This window comes from Plodia interpunctella, chromosome 26 (assembly GCF_027563975.2).
Source record: "Plodia interpunctella isolate USDA-ARS_2022_Savannah chromosome 26, ilPloInte3.2, whole genome shotgun sequence".
NCBI lineage: Eukaryota > Metazoa > Arthropoda > Insecta > Lepidoptera > Pyralidae > Plodia > Plodia interpunctella.
The window spans coordinates 1,695,969-1,715,978 of NC_071319.1; the positions used below are offsets into that span (position 1 = coordinate 1,695,969).

General features: G+C 34.6%; 1 protein-coding gene across 3 annotated transcripts in view; it reads right to left on the bottom strand.

Moving 5' to 3' along the window:
- Positions 1-2,350: 2,350 nt before the first annotated feature.
- The window catches only part of hppy (happyhour), a 32,889-nt gene continuing 15,229 nt past the window's right edge, over positions 2,351-20,010 (bottom strand). For 2 of the 3 annotated variants that reach the window (XM_053764962.1, XM_053764961.1), the window contains 12 exons: positions 17,949-17,987; positions 16,357-17,219; positions 15,233-15,354; positions 13,717-13,798; positions 13,003-13,125; positions 12,248-12,379; positions 11,749-11,873; positions 10,834-10,966; positions 10,478-10,593; positions 9,643-9,778; positions 8,347-8,473; positions 2,351-7,312 (listed from right to left, as the gene is read on the bottom strand). In XM_053764962.1, the coding sequence (XP_053620937.1) occupies positions 7,213-7,312; positions 8,347-8,473; positions 9,643-9,778; positions 10,478-10,593; positions 10,834-10,966; positions 11,749-11,873; positions 12,248-12,379; positions 13,003-13,125; positions 13,717-13,798; positions 15,233-15,354; positions 16,357-17,219; positions 17,949-17,987 (2,098 nt within the window). In that variant the 3' untranslated portion in view covers positions 2,351-7,212. The remainder of the gene's footprint in view (positions 7,313-8,346; positions 8,474-9,642; positions 9,779-10,477; positions 10,594-10,833; positions 10,967-11,748; positions 11,874-12,247; positions 12,380-13,002; positions 13,126-13,716; positions 13,799-15,232; positions 15,355-16,356; positions 17,220-17,948; positions 17,988-20,010) is intronic. The other variant, XM_053764963.1, reaches the window with a different exon arrangement.

Below are 20,010 nucleotides of genomic sequence, written 5' to 3' on the forward strand. Positions count from 1 at the left end.
TCAGATTCAATAATAAAAAATACATTTTTTATATATATCTTCATCAATTTATTCAGGAATAGAATCTGTCCCAAAATCCAATTTTAACATTTAATTTGTTAATTCCTAAAGCTACCTACTGAATCCTGTCCTATATACAACAATTCTTGGAATAACCAAAATAAATATTGATATAATCTAATATATTCTAAACCTAATTTATAATTTCACTTTATCATAATATTTTGAAACTTTATTGTTACAATGTTTAAATTCTATAATTTTAATTATTATTAAGAATAGAGAAAAATGTAAACTGCTACATACATAGATAATATTATTGAAGAGGTAATAAAGTGAAATAAAATCTATTTCATATTTTCACAAAATACTCTACATATTTCTTTGTAGTACCTACTAGAGAGTTGTATTAGAAATGTTCTAATTGAAATTACATTAAGTTTATACTTTTTTGAATTAAATTAAGTTATACTTTTAACTGTCACCTATAAAATTTTTATAACTCATCCTAATTTATAAATTATCCAGAATTAACAATTTATCATTTGGCCCCAAAATGCCTACACCAATGTAAATACATTTTTATTTTTGTTTCAATTATTAAAGTTTTGTGCATATCAAATTCATACTATTTTTTTTTAAGTACATAATGGCAAGAAAATTTACAAAATAGGACAAGTCATGTTTTATAGAATAGAATGAAACACATTACATGCTAATTTTAAACTTCTTATTTATTTTAGTAATTCTTTAATAGACTTTTAACCAGACTTCAATTTGGGATTAAATTTATTTTAAGTCATGAAATACTTAAACGACAGCGCTTCTGGACTAAAATACCAGTATTTTAACATTGTTCTTGGTAGTTGAATATAGGCTTGCTCTCCTGTGGTATTTACTTAGTTTTCGTTGTGAATTAAAAAAAAAACGTTAAAATGTGATGGGGCCGCTAGTGTGCCGTTAGCGCTCCTCTTATAAATCAGAACGCCTACCACGAAACATATAAACACGTAGCACGTTACAAACGTCCACGTGCTGTCTCTTTTTCCCATATCGTGTAAAGAGAGAACGTGTGGACGCAATGACGCGCTACGCGTTTAATGTTTCTTGGTAGTCACCCAAATTCGAATGCCTTTTTTACCCGACAACGGCGAAGTATTATGTTTTTTTTTTTCAGTATTAGAGAAGCAACGTCGTTTAGTAAGTTTATTAAGTGAGTTTTATTTTCACGTTTGTGTTTTAATATAATTTAATAAAAATTCTTGTATGAATGGGGCCTAAGCTAGCTTTTGTTACACATACACAAATATACAACATAATAATTATTGCTTGGATGAAATCGCAAAGTTTTTGACAGGATAAGCTATACACTTCAGTATTAAATTAATCATCATTTAAAATTAAGGCCTATTAAAATTGTTAAAATATGATTTATCCGGAGAAGCGCGTGACACCCGTGTGGATCGAAAGGTCCCAAGATCGAGTCCTACTCGTGCCACAATTTGTATACCAATCTGACTCGTGTATAGTAGTTTTCATAGACCACCGCTTGTTTCCGGTGATCCGGTGAAGAAAAACATCGTGAGGAAACCTGCACACTGGTTGATTATTAACTTGTGTGTGAACTGGAGAAGGCAATGGCAAACCACTCCATTAATGGTGCCGAGAAAGTTGTTGTGTTTCATTTCAAGTAATGACCACGACCCTCGGCCATGAGGAATAAGACTATGAAAAAGATAATTTATCCGTAATGACACTTTACATTATTTGACATTGAAAGGGACAAAACATACACATACATAAACATTTGAAAACAGATTTTTGGTATTCTTTTTTAAATTATAATACACATGCGAATTGTATTTTTTGAAATAATCAAGATCTTTCTTTCTGATCGAGTGAATTTGCTAACACTGTTGTCTGATTCATGTCGCCTAAAGGTAACTGACATGATTTATGAACACCGCCACATAGTGGCAATATACCACCTACTTTATTACCTTTAAAAAAGAAAACAATGAATTTTACCTCAGTGTATAGCTAACCCCCTTTACTTTCCGTGTTACACTTAATTTATAATTTCATATTGTTCTATATATAAATTTATATTATACTACGAATCTACAAGGGGACTACACGATTTTTATTATCTAAACAGCCATCGTCAGTCAGTACTCAGTATGAATGTCATTCAAAATAAAAATTACACATTAAAAAAAAAAAAAGAATTTTTTTTTTCATTTAAAGAAAAATAACCACTGGCTTCTTTTTTCAATTCAGTCGCACGTATGTAGGTACATGAAAAAACAGCATGATTTAAATAAAAAGGGAACAAAAAAAAAAACAAAACTGTACAAAATAAACGTTTATTGGGAGTTATAAATAAATGGGATTATCAAATAAAAAATATTTGTTACCTCCTTCAATGAAGACTGAAAACTTTGCCAGTCATAATGGTCTTCAACATTTACAGTCATCGATTCGACTCTCGAACGAAATAGGATTTATTAGGATAACGAAAATACATTAAAACTAATGCTTTATTTTCAGATAAATTCACTTCATATTTTTTGCTTAAAAAACTAGAAAAAAATATATTTTCGTCAATACGTATAGTTTTTTTTACAAAACTGCTGTTTGTAGCCAAAATGTTTAAAAATTAAAACCATACGTTCTGTCACGATTAAAAAAATCACAAATTTTTTTTTGAATCACAAATCGATTCTGTAAAAGTTTTGACCTTTATTCGCTGCATAAAATGCATTCGTTGCAACACATTCACAAAACATTTTACGTCAGTTTTGCAAATTTTGCAATTGACATTGTGCCAATAAAAGAAAAAGACGGGAAAAACAACCTGGAAAAATTATATGTACATAAAATAAATGTGTTTATGGATCCAAAATTTACATGGCGTTCACAATGAAAAAGTAAAAAAATTACGCATTAAAAATATTAATTTTGATGTAATACAATTCTTATTAGGTAGTGGTATTAAATTTTTTCGATGTCTTCTCAAACGAATGCTACCTATTTATTATTTTTTCTTATGTTTTCGATCTGTCTCTCTCTCTCTCTCTCTTCTCTATATTTCAGGTAAAATAGATAAAACAATAAAAGTTATTCTGGTTAAACGTTAATATAATTTCAAGTCGGTAAGTCCAAAATAATGGTGAAATATCTTGTTTTTTTTTTAATTAACCAATTCTACAAATAGAAGTTCATAAATTTATACTCTGTAAAACGCAGTTTAGTTTGAAATGACAGCTGTCAAATATGTATACTCTGTTCCTAAGCCACACGGAAGAAAGTGCAATGACCTAGGTAAATAATATTTGTAGCTAAAAATATTTTCCGCTTCACGTTGCTTTTATGCTGTTAATACAATTTTTGAATGTAACTGTACAATGTTTTATTGTATGTAAAATAATATCTATACGGGGCATTGTCCGTTTTTTCGTCCGACTCAGAAACGAAGTATAATTAGATAGTTACGTAAATTTTGAAAAATATCATTTAGATTCATAGTTACAACCATATTTCATTCAACATTCCGTCTAGCGTAATCCACTAAAGGAATATCCGAACTTTATTTTCGTTAAAAAAAATTAAATACATTATTACAATTACATAACTAGTGATACTATTATACAATTGACTATAGCTAATTGGAATAAAATTTTAATATTTACAATAAATACATGAATTTTTTACTACATATTTCTTTCTAAACCGATGTCTTTTTTGACGTAAACTAGCATTTGTTCGCACCAAAGTTTACGTGAAATCACATATAGATTGTAGGTATTTGTTAATTATATTAATTGAATAAATAATATTCATTTGTCTACATACAAAATGCGCATCAAAGTATTTGAAAGTGATTTTCTATTGACGTAAATAGTTTTTATTTCATTATTAATATATTTTTTAAATATATTACCATCCCGCTCACACAAGCCAACATTGACCGCCATTTATTTGAATTGACAAATCATTTTCATAAGTGCGACAGAGACAAAACATTGAAACTTTTAACGCCTTACAAATTGTAGTTCGTGATGATTTAAAATATCCGTTTGCTGGCTGACTTATATCAATGGAAAACCACTTTTTGGGGGCCGGACCCTGACCGAAGCAGTGCCGTGCGAAGCTAAGTTACGAACAACCAATAAAATAAAAATTTTGATATTTTTTTTTTGTATTGGTTGTTAGTTTGTAACTGTAATGTTAGTAGTAAGATGATGAAATAAATAAATGCGGTAGATGGACGCGTGAATTTCACGAGCGTTGTGAACTCCGCCGCGGGCTGTCATTAGTATTTATTAAATTGTACCATACACAGTAATCAATTTCATTATTCCTATTTTATAAATAAGTAAAGTGCTGGTACAATGATAAGTTTATAAATGTTTAATTTAAAATAAGTGATTCTTTATTTAAAAAAAAATGTCGGACACTAATGAAACGCTACACGCCGCGTTCAAACGCTCGTGAAATCCACCCAGGCGCGACCTAAACCAAATAGTCTTTCGTAATTGTTTGCAAACTAAATTCTATTTGTTATTTGAAACTTAGCATTGGTTAGCATAGCATAGCGCAACATTAGTAGAGTTTCAACCTTACGATGCGACCGTTTGGACAGCTTCATTATGGTGAATTTCACGACTGTTTTATAAAATAGGATAATTAAATATAGAGATAGATAGATATATCATTTAGAACATGGTGGTACAGAGTTGTTAAAAAATAAAAAAATGATTATCGTGATTACAATTTAATTAAGACACTAATGACAGCTCACGGCGGCGTTCAAAACGCTCGTGAAATTCACCTTTATACTCTGTGCGTTGATGTGAATTGCACCTTATGTACAACGTTATAGTGTCGAAGTTGAAATGACACCACTATTGCAATACGCATAATGAAAATCACAATTGTAATTTTCTCATTAAAACTTCAAGTTTGTGTCAAAGTCATTCATTAAAATAAAATCATTATTATAAAAATGCTTTTACTAATTAAAATCACGTTTATATTGTTACAGTTTATCTATATAGAGTAGAAAAAGCGGATTTTAACGAACATTTTTTTGTCATTGCAACACCAAATTGAATAAATAAATAAATAAATAAATAAATAAATACATAAATAAATAAATAATAGGATAAATTACACAGATTGAGCTAGCCCCAAAGTAAGTTCGAGACTTGCGTTATGTGATACTAACTCAACGATACTATATACATATTTTACAACAAATACATATATAGATAAACATCCAAGACTCGGACCAATCAGAAAAAGATCATTTTCCATCATGACCAGACCGGCGATCGACCTCTCGGTTCAGAGGCAAGCACTTTACCACTGCGCCACCGAGGTCGTCAAATGAATGATCAAGATTGGTTGATAAACACCCAGTGTTGAAGCTAACAGGACACAAAATTTTTTCTTCTCTTTATAGACAGACCGTAGTTATTATGATAATAGTAACTGGCCTTTTAAAATGTATTTTTAAACCCAATAATAACCAATAAAACATCCCAATATATTGAAATAGTTACAATATTTTTAATATAAATACTATTTTTAACCCCCGACGACATAAGATATAAATTTAACGTGTCTTTGTATCTGTATGAATAATAAATAAATATATTGGGACAAATCACACGTTCGTGAATGTCCGTGGCATCTTAGCAGCAAAACGGCTGGACCGAATTTGATATAAGTCTTGTTTTTTATTCGAAAGAGAATTCAATTGAGATTGTTCTTAGTTATGTTTGGAAAATGTACGTTCTACTTCTAATCTGGATTCTTCGTGTGTAACGTTCATACCTATGCCCTATTCATCTTGGACTGAGACAAAAGGTAAACAAACCTTGAACAAAAAAATCATTATTTCTCGTCATTCCTTTGTTAATTTTGTTCTTACTTTGTGTTAATGTTAAATTTTTTATTGTTGTTGTTTTATGGAGTCATGTCGCTTACTTAAATGTTTGGCTTTTGTTAATTTCTCGTGTCTTTATTGTTTACTTTTTGCCTCAGTCCGATGCGACGATGCCAGCAACTTCGGAGTCGGGAGTTTCTTTAATTTTTAATTTATTATCTATATTAAATCTGATTGTAATACAATTATTACAATTTATCTGTAAGTTATTGCTTGTCTCGATTACTTTTGGAATGGGCATACCATGGCAGTGATGTTTGGTTTTTTATTTACTAACTTCAACCCGCGGCTTTGCCCGCGTGAATTTACCATGAAAAGAGTACTTTTTGTAATCTTAACATATACAGGTTGATTTCTTATACATTGCCATTAGTTTATCTACACGCTCAGTCGATGGTACTGAACAACTTTTCAGCTACAAAATAATCAGCTGATCCATACATTTTTAACAAGTTAGGTATTTAATTTTGTATAGAAAATCTGATTTTTTTTTTCGCGATTTCGGAGTTACTCCCATACTAAAAGTAGTTCAGAATCATGGCGTGCAGACAAAATATTGCCAATGTATTAAAAGTCACTCTGTATGGTTGAGTAGATAATGCGTGAAGAGGTAACAAACAAACATACTTTCGCATTTATAATATTAGTTTACTAACATGAGCAGAATTATTTAACATAAAATAAAGCAAATATAAATTCTCACGAAAAAAATGCGAAAATTTGTTTCATTCTTATTAACCGACTTCAAAAAAAAAAAAGAAGAGGAGTTTCTCCATTTCCGTCGGTTTGACTTTCAATCCTAGTCGTCTATTCGATTCTTAGCGAATCGAAATATATTAGACGAAGTATTTTTTTTTTAAACATTTTACAATTTTACAGATTACGTCTTAATCCCTCACGGGGTAGACAGAGCCGAGTATTGCGAAACTCAAAGGCCACTTTTTATTTTAATATTTTCATGCAAAAAAAAAATATATTTTCTTGTAATTTACAAGCGTAAACACTTTTATTGCTTTGGAAATTAAATAAATCCATTGAAATCGCAACGCAGCGTCACCGTACATTTTTCAATCTCATTTTATTCCGCGCTACAACTCGGACATTCTCCTGAAAAAATGTCCCGCACTTTTGCACAAATCGCAATCGGACTTCAAAGAGAAAAATCTCCAAAATAAAACATTCTCGCCCACGAATTCTACATCGCGCTTTCGTACCACAGAAGCGCGTTGTCCACGATTTTTCCGTTGTGTGGTCACCGTTCAATAAGAAGCTTCGTGTCCCGCCAATATGTATAGATCATTGCCATCCTCGCCCGACAGTGTGTTTGTCTGTAACGTATGCGACTCGAGGACAACCACTCTGCAAAGAAATAATGAAAAAATAGTTATTATATAAGCTCTTATGGTCCGACAACTAGGGATGCCGACGACCGTGCGAAGTGCAGACGAAAAAGTAGGAAAGCGGTCACTGGGCTCCGTCGCTCAACGGCTAAGGAGCAACCGGGTAATTACTGCACTCATGTTTCGCACCAGCACCTACTTAGTAGTAAAGGCTCCAACTGAAAATCAGTGTATTGCACCTAGAGTAATAACATCACGGAGTTGTGGCCTGTTCAGATTACTGCAGCACACACATAATCAATTTTACTGTACTTGCCAACTTTTTGTTTAATTTTTTTGGTTATTATGTGTGTGTCTGTAGTTTTTTGAATTATTTCTATTATATTCTATTCTAATTTCCCATAACAGAACATTTTTCCCGAAATCAAATGTTAGTGTATGTATGTAAGTGAATGTTTTTGAGTATTTTTTGTGTTTGTTATAAGCGAGCTTTTTTATTATTATTTACTATGGTACCCGCGGTAGATCGGCGTCATGTTAATGCCGTGATATATCCTGAGCGGGAGCCAATTTGGTACATTAAAATTGTGTTTCAGTTATAATCTTTTCTGAATAATTAATAAATTTATTTTCTTTCTTTCCTTCTCCGCATTCTCAATTATATGTATGAGAAATTTTCAAGAAGGTAATAACGGTCGTCTCATGACGTCAATCTCAAGAACCCTAAGGAACCCAATGGAACGCTATTACAACCTTGTCACATCCCAGTCGCCTGCATATTTTAAACCCAATAAAACATCCCCATATATTGAAATAGTTACAATAATTTTAATATTAATAAATATTGTTTTTAACAATCATACAATACAGTCATACAATAAAACATAAAAAAATTCACCCAAAACATGTCGAAACCCTATGGAACCCAATGGGACCCTAACAACGAACATATCCTTTCCGACCCCCCTTGTACGAAATTTAGCCTAAACGAAACTAAAATTGGGTTCCATACGGTTCCTAGTGAACCCAAAAAACCCAAACCCTACAACGTACTTGTCGTTCCCCAGCAGCCTGTAGACCCTGGACTGGTCGGTGATCTCCTGCGTGACGTCAGCGTTGCGCAGAGACCGGCCCTGGACGCCGTGACGGTGAAACGCCAACACAGAATCCGCTAAGCACACTGGAAATATAAGTAACAGTTTGAACACCAACATTTAAATGTATTTTTTTTATTAATTTTGTTTTTTGGATACGGCAACATTGAAGCGGTGGTGGTGTAATGGTTAAGACGCCCGCCTGTGGATCGGAAGGTCCCAGGTTCGAATCCTACTCGTGCCACACGAGTCTGTATACCAACATGACTCATGTATAGTAGTTTTCATCGTCCACCACTTGCTTCCGGTGAAGGAGAACATCGTGAGGAAACCTGCACACTGGTTGATTATTAACTTGTGTGTGAAATGCAGAAGGCAATGGCAAACCACTCCATTAATAATGCCAAGAAATCTGTTATGTGTGTTTCATTCCACGTAATATATGAGGAAGAACATTGAACTGTAACCAACATTTTTGTTTCAGATTCACATTCTTTATTGCAAATGAGATGTTATTAAAATATAAAGTACAAGTGACGCCCTGCAAGGGCACAGCAAACATAAGGGATGCTGGATGTTATTTACTTAAATATATGATTCGTGTTATCTAAGTAAAGAATCGAAGGCTTTACTGATCAATTTTATTATAAAAAAAAACTCTGAGCTACTTATAATAACATTTGTCTAAAAGGAAAGCTTTAAGATGCTTATTAAATATTTTTTATATTATTTGGTATGTGATTAAATCAAAATCAAATCATTTATTCAGAAATTAGGCCTTCACAGGCACTTTTTCACGTCATATTCCAAATTAAACGATGTTTACCAAAGCTACAAACTACTAGCATTTCGGAACGGATTATCCCGAAATTCCCGATTTCGGGAAAATCGGTTATGTTTACCTTATTGGTTCTTTCTCTTTGCACTCAAAGGTTGGCTCGAGGATATTGTGCGATAAGTCCCATCTTTGTGCTCATAATATATGTTTATATATGAATACCTAGTTATATAATTTATGGTTGTTCTATAAATGGTGAAAAGACTTCGTTTACTTTGTTGTAATATAATTATTAGTGCGTATTAATTACTTATTAGACCCACGTTTAATTGAGGTCTTTGAAGAAATGGCTGTGTGTGTATATTTGTTGCGCCGCATCTTAGTTCTTAGTAGACTCAGTTTTTTTGACGTCAATGATGTGTTGAACCCTAAGTTGAAAAAGGAATTTTGGATTTGATCTATCCATCTAAAACTCACATATACTGTCGATGTTGAAATCGAACTGTATTCTAGTTAGTTTCGGCCTTCGTTTCTCATCGTCCGTCCGCCATCGCTCCAACGCCGGAGGAAGAACTGGTATTATGTCTACTACGTTCTCGTGACAGACTAGCACCTGAGGAATAAGAAGATATGAAGCAACTATTTTTTAACTGTTATACATATATTAAAACGTCTAATTTATTAATAAACCGTGCTCTGTACGCGTGGGTTCGGGTCCCATCGTCGTCGCCAATGTTATATATTAAAAGGTCTAATTTATTAATAAGCCAGTTTATTAAATGCAACTGCACATGTACAATTATTTTTGGCGCTAACACCACACAAAGCCCTAGACAAGGGATGAGTAGTGATGTGACACATGACATTAATAATGATATTTTTGCCACAAGCTTTTATTGTCGTCAGAGAGATATTGATCTTAATGCTTAATCTTAGTAAACCGTTGAGGATGGAACTGAAATTTTGTACACACGTTTAGTTTGGATGAGAATGCATTATTGTGATAAGCAATACCAGATTGTGGACCAGAATCGGCGCCCGATGAGGGAATTTACAAGAATTTACAAGGAATTAACAAAATCTCCCCGATGACAATGAACGCTTATTTCCAAAATGGCATTTCAAAAAAATTTAATTTTGTTTGCCAATGTTTTGTAACATGGTATTCTAATTCAAATCATTAATTCAGAAATTGGACCTTCACAGGCACTTTTTCACTTACATTTTTATATTAAATAGTAAGTCGGATAATCACGAGAATTTCCATGGAAACAATCCCCCAAGCCATGGCCAGTAACCAATATTTTCTTACCCTGTCCTTATCTAATTGATGCACAGCCCGCAATGTGTGCAGTCGTTCCGGACGAGGTATCACTGTGGCTGAACCACCGCGAAACTCCAGTTCGTCCGAGTGGAACCACGTCGCTCCTGTAGGGGAAATGTTATGTTTACTCGAGTAAAGTAGCTCGGAGGATGTTGATCCCGCCCGTGGATGTCATACGAGGGGCCCACGGGACACATAGCTTTAATTCCCATATTTCCCATCACTGGAATTCCCACTTCAATGCTAATGCACATAAGTGGGAATTTCGAGAATCTAAAAGTTGTATCTCTAAAAAAATAATTTAAAGGCATTTCGATGTTTTTCATATTGGTTGTTTAACTTGCCAGAATTAATATTGAGCAATGTTAGCTTCATAGGTTTGTTCGTGACGCCGACACAGATCAACGGATACTCTAGTTCCGGAGTAATGATCAGCTCGAACGCTAGTAGTGGAGTGGGGAGACTGCATTCTATGTTCTGTAACAAAATACATTTATTTATTACAGTTTTATATATTTACTAGCTGCGCCCCGGGGCTTCGATCCCTTGGAAATTTCGGGATAATGAGTACCCTATGTGTTATTCCAGGTTATATTTTACCTATGTACCAAATTTTATATAATCTGTGTGTAGATTTTGCGTGAAAGAGTAACAAATGTCACACATCCTCAAAAACTTCGGCATTTATAATAAAATAAATATAAATAGCCCCAAAGTAAGTTCGAGACTTGTGTTATGGGATACTAACTCAACGATACTATATTTTATAACAAATACATATGTAGACCCGGGCCAATCAGAAAAGATCATTTTCCATCATGGCCCGACCGGGGATCGAACCCGGGACCTCTCGGTTCAGTGGCAAGAACTTTACCACTCCGCCACCGAGGTCGTCAAATATGTAAGTCACATTAATATTTTGTACGTACTACTGGAAGAAATTTCTATATATATAAATAGTATCTTTGTACTTAGTCTCCTATTTGTAAGTTTTATATTTACACTGTTATAAGTCATGTAGACTTATTAAATAAATAAATACAAATAAAGTATAAACGTGCAATTAAAACATTATTTTCAATTCCCGTCCGGGGCCGACACAAGGGGCAAACCACACACATACAGTTTTCCCATAATTTTATAACAACCAAATAATTTTTATTTGCTTAAATAATAGGGTAGGTAATACAAAAATCGTATATTTTTCAAATAAAGGTCCCTTGTGTTTTCCCATAATTCCCACAATTCCCGCGCCGCACCTTGAGCAACATGAACTTCCGCAGCGGGTCGTACCACTGCATGAGGAAGAGCCCGGAGGGGGTCGCCCCGCACAGGTACTTGTATCCGTTGTATGGATTCCTGGCCACCGCGCACCGTATACAACCTGTGACAGGAAAATATCTATACAGGGTTACTGGTATCAAGCGCAAAACCACCTAACACTACTCGGGTACGTCAAAACGAGCAACTATTGTTCTACGACTTTTCGTGATTCGTAGATTAAACAAATTTCAAATCTCAAATTTCAAGCGGAAGTAGTTGAATTTTAACTTGTAATATTTGATTACAAACAAACATTGAAACCAAATAAAAGCTTTTAATAAACATATTCTTCTGATTTCACTTAATGACCATTATATTTGTCCCTTTTACATTTATTATGAGAGAGAGAGAGAGAGAGAGAGAGAGAGAGAGAGAGAGAGAGAGAGAGAGAGAGAGAGAGAGAGAGAGAGAGAGAGAGCGATGTGAAGTACATACCTCTTGTATCAGGTTGGCGCGTGCTAGCAAATCTTCTTGGTAGTAACCGCGGCGGTAGTACTCTTGACCTACCGGAGCGAGCACTACCGGCCAATAGTAGTAACTCGTGTCTGTACAGTGATGCTGTTTTACCTAAAAGAGATACGAAATGTGTTTGCATTTAAATATAGTAAACTGGCTTCGCCCTTTCATCAGCACTTGATCACAATCATAATATGTTTCAGTATACCTTTTGACCATGTAATTTATTGTGTACATAAATTTATATTTAAAAAATGGTAAGCCCTTCTGGCATAATAGGGACCAACACTGTTTGAATGAGTTTCTTTCGGCATTTCTTCTCAGCAGTGGTCGTTCCGAAATGCTAGTAGTTTGTAGCTTTGGTAAACATCATTTAATTTAGAATATGACGTGAAAAAGTGCACGAGAAGGCCTAATTTCTGAATAAATGATTTGATTTTGATTTATATCTGAAATAGTAACTTTTTTTGAATCGCCAATTTTGACAGCTAAGCGATCCAGTTTACGTTCACAATGCACATCATGGTACGGAATTGTATGCAAAATGATATTGAATTGGCGTAATGTTTTGGTCACTACCTATAATAGATCGTTATATCATCTTGACGGTACTTGAATCAGCGATGCAGATCAGTTTAGGTCCTGAACTGGATCGCATTAAGAGATGATTGTAAGCCCCCTGTTCCCGTGCGAAATTACGCGGTCAGTCGGGGATAAAATATATAATAGTTTACCCGACAGTGACATTAACACGTCTTTGATGACGTGCAACCATAAGGTTCTTCTCGGACAAAGCTGGTCCATCGCTGTTTCGTGTAACTCGTTCAGATTCAACGTGTATATTCCCTCTTCTGCGCCTGAGTTACAAAAAAAAAAACAATAATGAAAACCAATATGCAATTCTAAGCTTGTCACGGATATATATATTAGGACAAATCACACAGATTGAGCTAGCCCCAAAGTAAGTTCGAGACTTGTGTTATGGGATACTAACTCAACGATACTATATTTTGTAACAAATACATATATAGATAAACATCCAACAACCGGGCCAATCAGAAAAAGATCATTTTCCATCATGACCCGACCGGGGATCGAACCCGGGACCTCTCGGTTCAGTGGCCGTCAAATCAGACTAGGTGCGCCCCGGGGCTTCGCTCCCGTGGGAATTCGGGATAAAAGTATGAGGTTTTTTTGTGTATATTTTTTGGTTTGCATATACGTACTAATCGATACTAATATTATAAAGAGAAAAGATCTGTATTTTTGTTTTAATTTCATATGGCGGACAGATTGTGATGAAATTTGTCACAGAGACAGACGAAACATTCAAGAATAACATAGGCTACTTTTTTCATTACGGTTTCAAAAGAGCGCAGCCTGGGCGGGCCGATAGTAATATTATATAGTCGTTTTGTAAATTTGTATGTGATTAAGATATCTCTTACCAATGAGAATATGCTGGTCTCTGGTATCGGGATGTATCCATGAAGCTGTGCAGTTTATCCTGAGAGGGCATCCGTTGAACACCTGATAGGGATAAAAAAAATAAATATGTATGGACAAATCATACAGATTGAGTCTAGTCGGCCCCAAAGTAAGTTCGAGACTTGTGTTATGGGTTACTAACTCAAATTTTTGTTATTTATGATGGTTTAATTTATTTTTATAATTTCATACTTTTTGAAAATGGACTTTCCAACCAAGTTTAAATCTTCGTATTTAGAGATCCGGCTGCATTGTCACAGTCTATGAATTGTCATAATGATCCTAAATATATCTATTTTATATAGATTATACATATTTTTTACAATCTTCTGACCTTGGCGCAACAAACTTAATAGGGTACTTACCCTATTAAGTTTGTTGCGCCGCTTTGGAAGTGGGCTTAGTTTGAAGTGAATTTTTGGCGTTAATAAGTTATGTATATCATCCTGAATTGAATAATTTTAAATTTGAACCTATTTTATCTATACTTCTATAGTTTTTTTTTACTTTATTATTATTATTATAAAGAGGTAAGCGTTTTTGAGTTTGTATGTTTGAGGCGGGTAATCTCCGAAACTACCGAACCGATTTCAAAAATTCTTTCCCCATTAGAAAGGTACATTATCCAAGATTGCTATAGGCTATATTTTATCTCGAAATTCCCACGGGAGCGAAGCCCCGGGCAACATAAATTGAACCTTTATAAGTCTTGATGGCGGGAACCTAATAGCGCTGTGACTCGCGCGTTTGGTTGTAATAACGTGGTTAAGTTACATTCATTATTTATTTATTTATTATTCGCTATGATCGGTTATTGGATGGGTGACCGTGTATCATCTTGAGCTCCATCGAAGGCACTGTTGTTCCCGGCAAAATTTGCACTCGTTAATACCCGCCAATTTACATTGGGCCGTCTCCCACCATGGCCCATACTTCTTATACATGGTAACTCATGTAATCAAAGGTCACTTAATTAATTTTCTCCGGTTTTTTCGATGGCTTTAAGCAAATATACGAACGAAACAGTTCAATCGTGGGAGGAAGCGTTCACTCGATTTGCTTTTTTGACTGTGACTGTGAAAAAAAAATTCGGACCCTAATGAAACGCTACACGCCGCGTTCAAACGCTCGTGTAATTCACCCAAACAGTGCGGGACCACTTTTTATCGCGTAAACTATTTTGTACTATTGTACTTTGGCATAACGATTTTGGCATGCAATATTTTGGCATAATAGGTCATAATTGATTTTTGGCATACGGGTAAATGTGTCATAATTAACTTTTAGGTTGGGTTAGGTTACTTATGGTTCAAATTGTTACGAATAAACCATTATGCGTAAGAACGTTATGCTTAAAAATCATTATGCCATAGTAAATTTAAATTATGACGTAAAATTGTATGCATACCTTCAGACCCCACCAGTGGGCTTATTAAAACGTCTGATGACAATTATCATAAAAAAAATATTACGTACCTTTGAGAAACACGCGCCCATATGCACCTTGGGCGTGGGCGGTAACCCGTTGGGGGCGGGGCGCGGGGGCGTGTGCGCGCGGCGCGCCCGCGAGCGCCGCGGGGGCACCGGGGGCGTCGACACTGACGGGGCGAGGGGGGGGGAGGTTACATTATTTATTTAAACCCCTTCCACACAGCCCAATTTTACGCCCAATTTGATTAGATTGACAATAAATTAGGGTCGTGTGAAATTCAAGGTCATTGTGTAGTCGGTATCACCCGATTTGGAATCAAATTGGGTGGTATGGACGCTAAATGGCCAATTTTTCGACGTAGTCACCGTGCAAGCAGCGTGCAGAGCATAGTGAACGGACTTACTACGGTGTCATAAATTTCTAAAATCGTCGCACTGTCCAGCTTTCTAACTAAATTTACGTGACTCAGGTGCTTTCTTTTTAACAACCAATGTTTTGTCCATAGTCTTTTTCTTTTCTTTTTCATCTACATTTGTAGTTAAAGCCAAGACCAATGGCAATTTTTGCTTCTGGGTAAGAGGCAACTTGATACAAACAAGTAGTCCGTTCAGTAGAGGCAGCAAAAATCAGATTGTATCGTGTGGATGGGGTTTTATTGAGTGAGAGATAAGCGGCTTTTTTGCAGCTGTTACGTGTAATATCAGCATTGGAGAGGTCCAGACTGTCCGCATTCCAGGTTCGAATCCTACTCGTGCCAGATGAGTTTGTATACCAATCTGACTCATGTATAGTAGTTTTTATGGACCACCACTCGCTTCCGGTGAAGGAAGGTAAGCATCGTAAACACCTCCTAATAAAAAATAAAAAATCCTAACCTCATTAATAATAAAAAATGTGCAAAAACACCCTTTTGACAAAGCTTTTATTAAGTTTCACCTACTTCCGCTTGTCCTAGAGAGTTGAAATTTCCCACGTCGCTTCAGTTACCATGACAATGCATTACTATGATAAGCATGACCTCATACTGCACCCATCGGCTCCCAACGAGGGAACAACTCAAGGGCTAACAGAACAGATATGACATCGTCACGCGTTGCATGCAACTAGATCTCTCTGACGACTGGCAAAAATTGCATATTAAAATAGAAAAATACAATTGGAGTCTCACCTTTATTTTCAACTTTAGCCTTGTCCCTCTGACTGTCCGACAAACTCCTTTGTCTCTGGCTAACTTTGATCTCCTCCTCTGTCAACTCCTTAACGTCATTGTTGTCGTCGACCCTACTGAATATCTCGTCGACCGACGAAGTTTTCCGCTTCGCCGCATCAAATTCACATTGACAGAATTGACTCAAATCAATACCAGCTGTGACCGTGTCGGAATTATGTCTGTTATGCCTTTTTCTGTGTTCGTAAGTCTTCTCTACCATGTTTAAGCTCATATCTATCTTCCTACACAAATCTTCGTCGGAATTCGTGCCGTTTTCGATTTTTTCATCGTCTATTCTCAACCTGTTAGCGATTTGCAAAGCTCTGAAGTTGGAAACGGATATTTTCTGTTTTTTACACTCTTCGCAGTACACTATGCCCGAATCGTTGTTCTGATTGGAGCAGTTTCTGTAATAGCTCAGTATATCGCCGTTCGAATTGCAAGCGTCACAGGAACACTTGCTCACTGATCTCTGTAAATCGCTCAGTGTGTTGTTGTCGCGAATCTCTGGCTTGGGACACAGGCCACATTCGCAGTTCGCGTTGCGAACTTGTGGTGATTCCAAAACGAGATCGCTTTCGTGATCTACGTATATTATATCATCGCCCACTTTCCGACATAACGGATCGTCGATTGATACTCTAGAAGCGCCGATCGAAGTGAGATTTGTCGCTAAATTTTGGTAGATATTCGTGGTAGAATTGTTTAAATAATTTTGCTTTAATTGTATACATTGGGATAGATGTTGATCGTGTATTGATAGGCTCGAGCTGGTCGCTTGCGCCATATTTGCAGTTTCCGCTGTCAGTGGCAGTGTTGCCCTGTTGGAATAAAATTCTACTATTTTGGTAGTTCTTGGTAGCTTTTGGTAGAAAGCTGTGTGCAGTGCTGTTAGGGTTGTAGAAGCTTTGGATGGTGTTAGACACAAAATTTGTATTTTTGTTTTTTATTTTTTTTTAATGCATTAATTCAAGGGTTAAATAACAAGTGGTGCTGGTGGGATATCAAACTATTTAACTATTTTTTTATAAATACCTTATTTATATATATGTATACTATTAATTTATATAACTTTTTTTTTGTGTTATTAAGTTTATGGAGGGTAGTTTTTAAAAAAATCTTTCAAATCTAACATGCGTCATGCCAAACTTCAAATTTTCAATGTACGTAATCACAAATATCTATAATATCTACGATATAAAATTGGTAATCAGCATGTTTTGTACAAATTTGACATTTACTACATTTTTTTACAATCGGATACACATACTAGATGTTCGGAATAAATATTTATTTTAAAAGCATTTTAAATAAATGTAAGTGTATTTATTACTAATAAACTGCATACATTTAAATTAAACGCAAATAAAAATATAAGAAATAAAATTCTAAATTCGTTAGAAGCAAAATAATTTTAATTTATGAACAAAAATATTATATTTATTCCGAACAAATATTATACAGATTTAATGGTAGCTTTTATACATAATCTACCAAAGTGAACACTTAAAGCGACACAAACTAATGACTAAACTACCATGCTTGTTTACCTTAGCATTAACTCTTCGTCAATATATTGCAAGAGGCTCCTAAAACAAGAGATACAACGTACAGACACGTGCTGACACGCCACTCCCATAGTCTAGTGTTGCCAGTGTAAAGTATACCTACAGTTTTGGTAGAAAATCTAAAAGTGTAATTTGAAACGTGTGTGATTTTCAAAATTTATTATATCAATAAACATTTCTGTGCAAAAACAGATTATTAATTAGGATATTCTTTGTAATGCTCGTTCACTTTGAATATGGACAAGGCATTTTGAGCGAAATAAATTATTATAGCTTTAACTTATCACATTGCCTGGACATTATGAATATTGTCGTATAGCTGTTGGACAATCATTTAAAGCACATAAAAAAATACAAGACCTCCTTTCGTGCATCAGATTTATAGCTCAAACTTTATACCTCTTATTTGTAAAATAGTTAAAACCTATCTCACTTAAAATATGCTTTGTCTCTTTCTCTCAAAAATATATTGTTTCAGAGCGTATTTTAAGTAAACTTACTTATAAAGAGTGTTATTGGTAACACTGGTATCATATTAAAGACATCTGACATGATTTTCACGACAACCTACCTCCATCTAGTGGCAGGTAGTCGCGTACACACAAGTGAACTAAATAGTCAACCAGTGTGCAGGTTTCCTCACGATGTTTTCCTTCACCGGGAGCAAGTGGTGGTCTACGAAAACATCTATACATGAATCAGATTGGTATACAAACTCGTGTGACTAGTAGGTTTCGAACCTGGAACCATTCGAAGACAGGTCTTAACCACTAGACCACCACTTCTTCAGAACTAAAATATCAACTTTTTATAAATAAGAGGATAATTTTATACAATAAAACCGTTTTTCAGTCTTTACATAAGCTAATGAAATCACACCTCAAAACCTTACCTTTACATGAAAATCATTATAAAATACGTAGAAAAAACACACACATATCAGTCTTCCAATACATCCGTAAACATACACATAAAGCCATACAGATTGTATGAGATCTTACAAATATTATAGATTATTTTGCGATGTAATTTTAATGTTAAAAAAAAAGGTTTCAAAATACCGCACGTTAGAAATAATTATATTAGAACACTCGTATTATAGTTTAATATTTTCTATACGTCAGTTGTCTATGTATAAAATAAATGCTTAACATAATAAAACACGATAATCAAACGATACTCGAATTGATATTTTGTCATTAATTATGTTAAGTTGATTATTGTTTGTTATGTGCTCATATATGACGAAATTGTATTAACTTTAATTTCCATCACAATGTTTTTATTGTTAAATGGAATCAATTAATTGAATTAATTTCAAATTAATTTTAAGTCCGTTCCTGTGCAGTAAAGCGGTGTCCGAGCAGAGCCGAGATAATTCTGCCGGACTGTATTACGTCAACAGTTGGTGATGCACTATTGTGCGAGCAGTTAAGTTGAGCGGTTTGCTCTTAGCAGATCGAGCTGTCCGGCTTCGAAGGAGTAAAGGAATTTAAGTAAACATTATAATATTTTTTGTTCTCATTAAATTAATATTAAAACACTTTTTAACTCCAACATTTGTGACGTCACTTGTCCCACTGTCACACAAGCTCCGTATATTTTTTTGTTTTTGACACATGGAAAAAATCTCATTTGTCTTGATGGCAACTGGCCTTCAAAATCCGTTTAACTATGAAAGCGTGACAGACAAAACCTTGCATTATAATATTAGTGCGAATTACACATTTAATCTATATTATTATTTTAAAGAGGTAAGCGTTTTTGAGTTTGTACGTTTGAGGCGGGTAATCTCCGAAACTACCGAACCGATTTCAAAAATTCTTTCACCATTGCAAACGTACATTATCCAAGATTGCTATAGGCTATATTTTATCTCAAAACTCCCACGGGAGCGAAGCCCCGGGCAACATCTAGTTAATAATACTTTGGATTTTATATTATTATTACTATTATGTCTACTAACATATCTTAAGTATACTAACATAAAGAGCCTGGTCACTTGAATAAAATAATTTTTCATTCATAAAATTCTAATTAAACA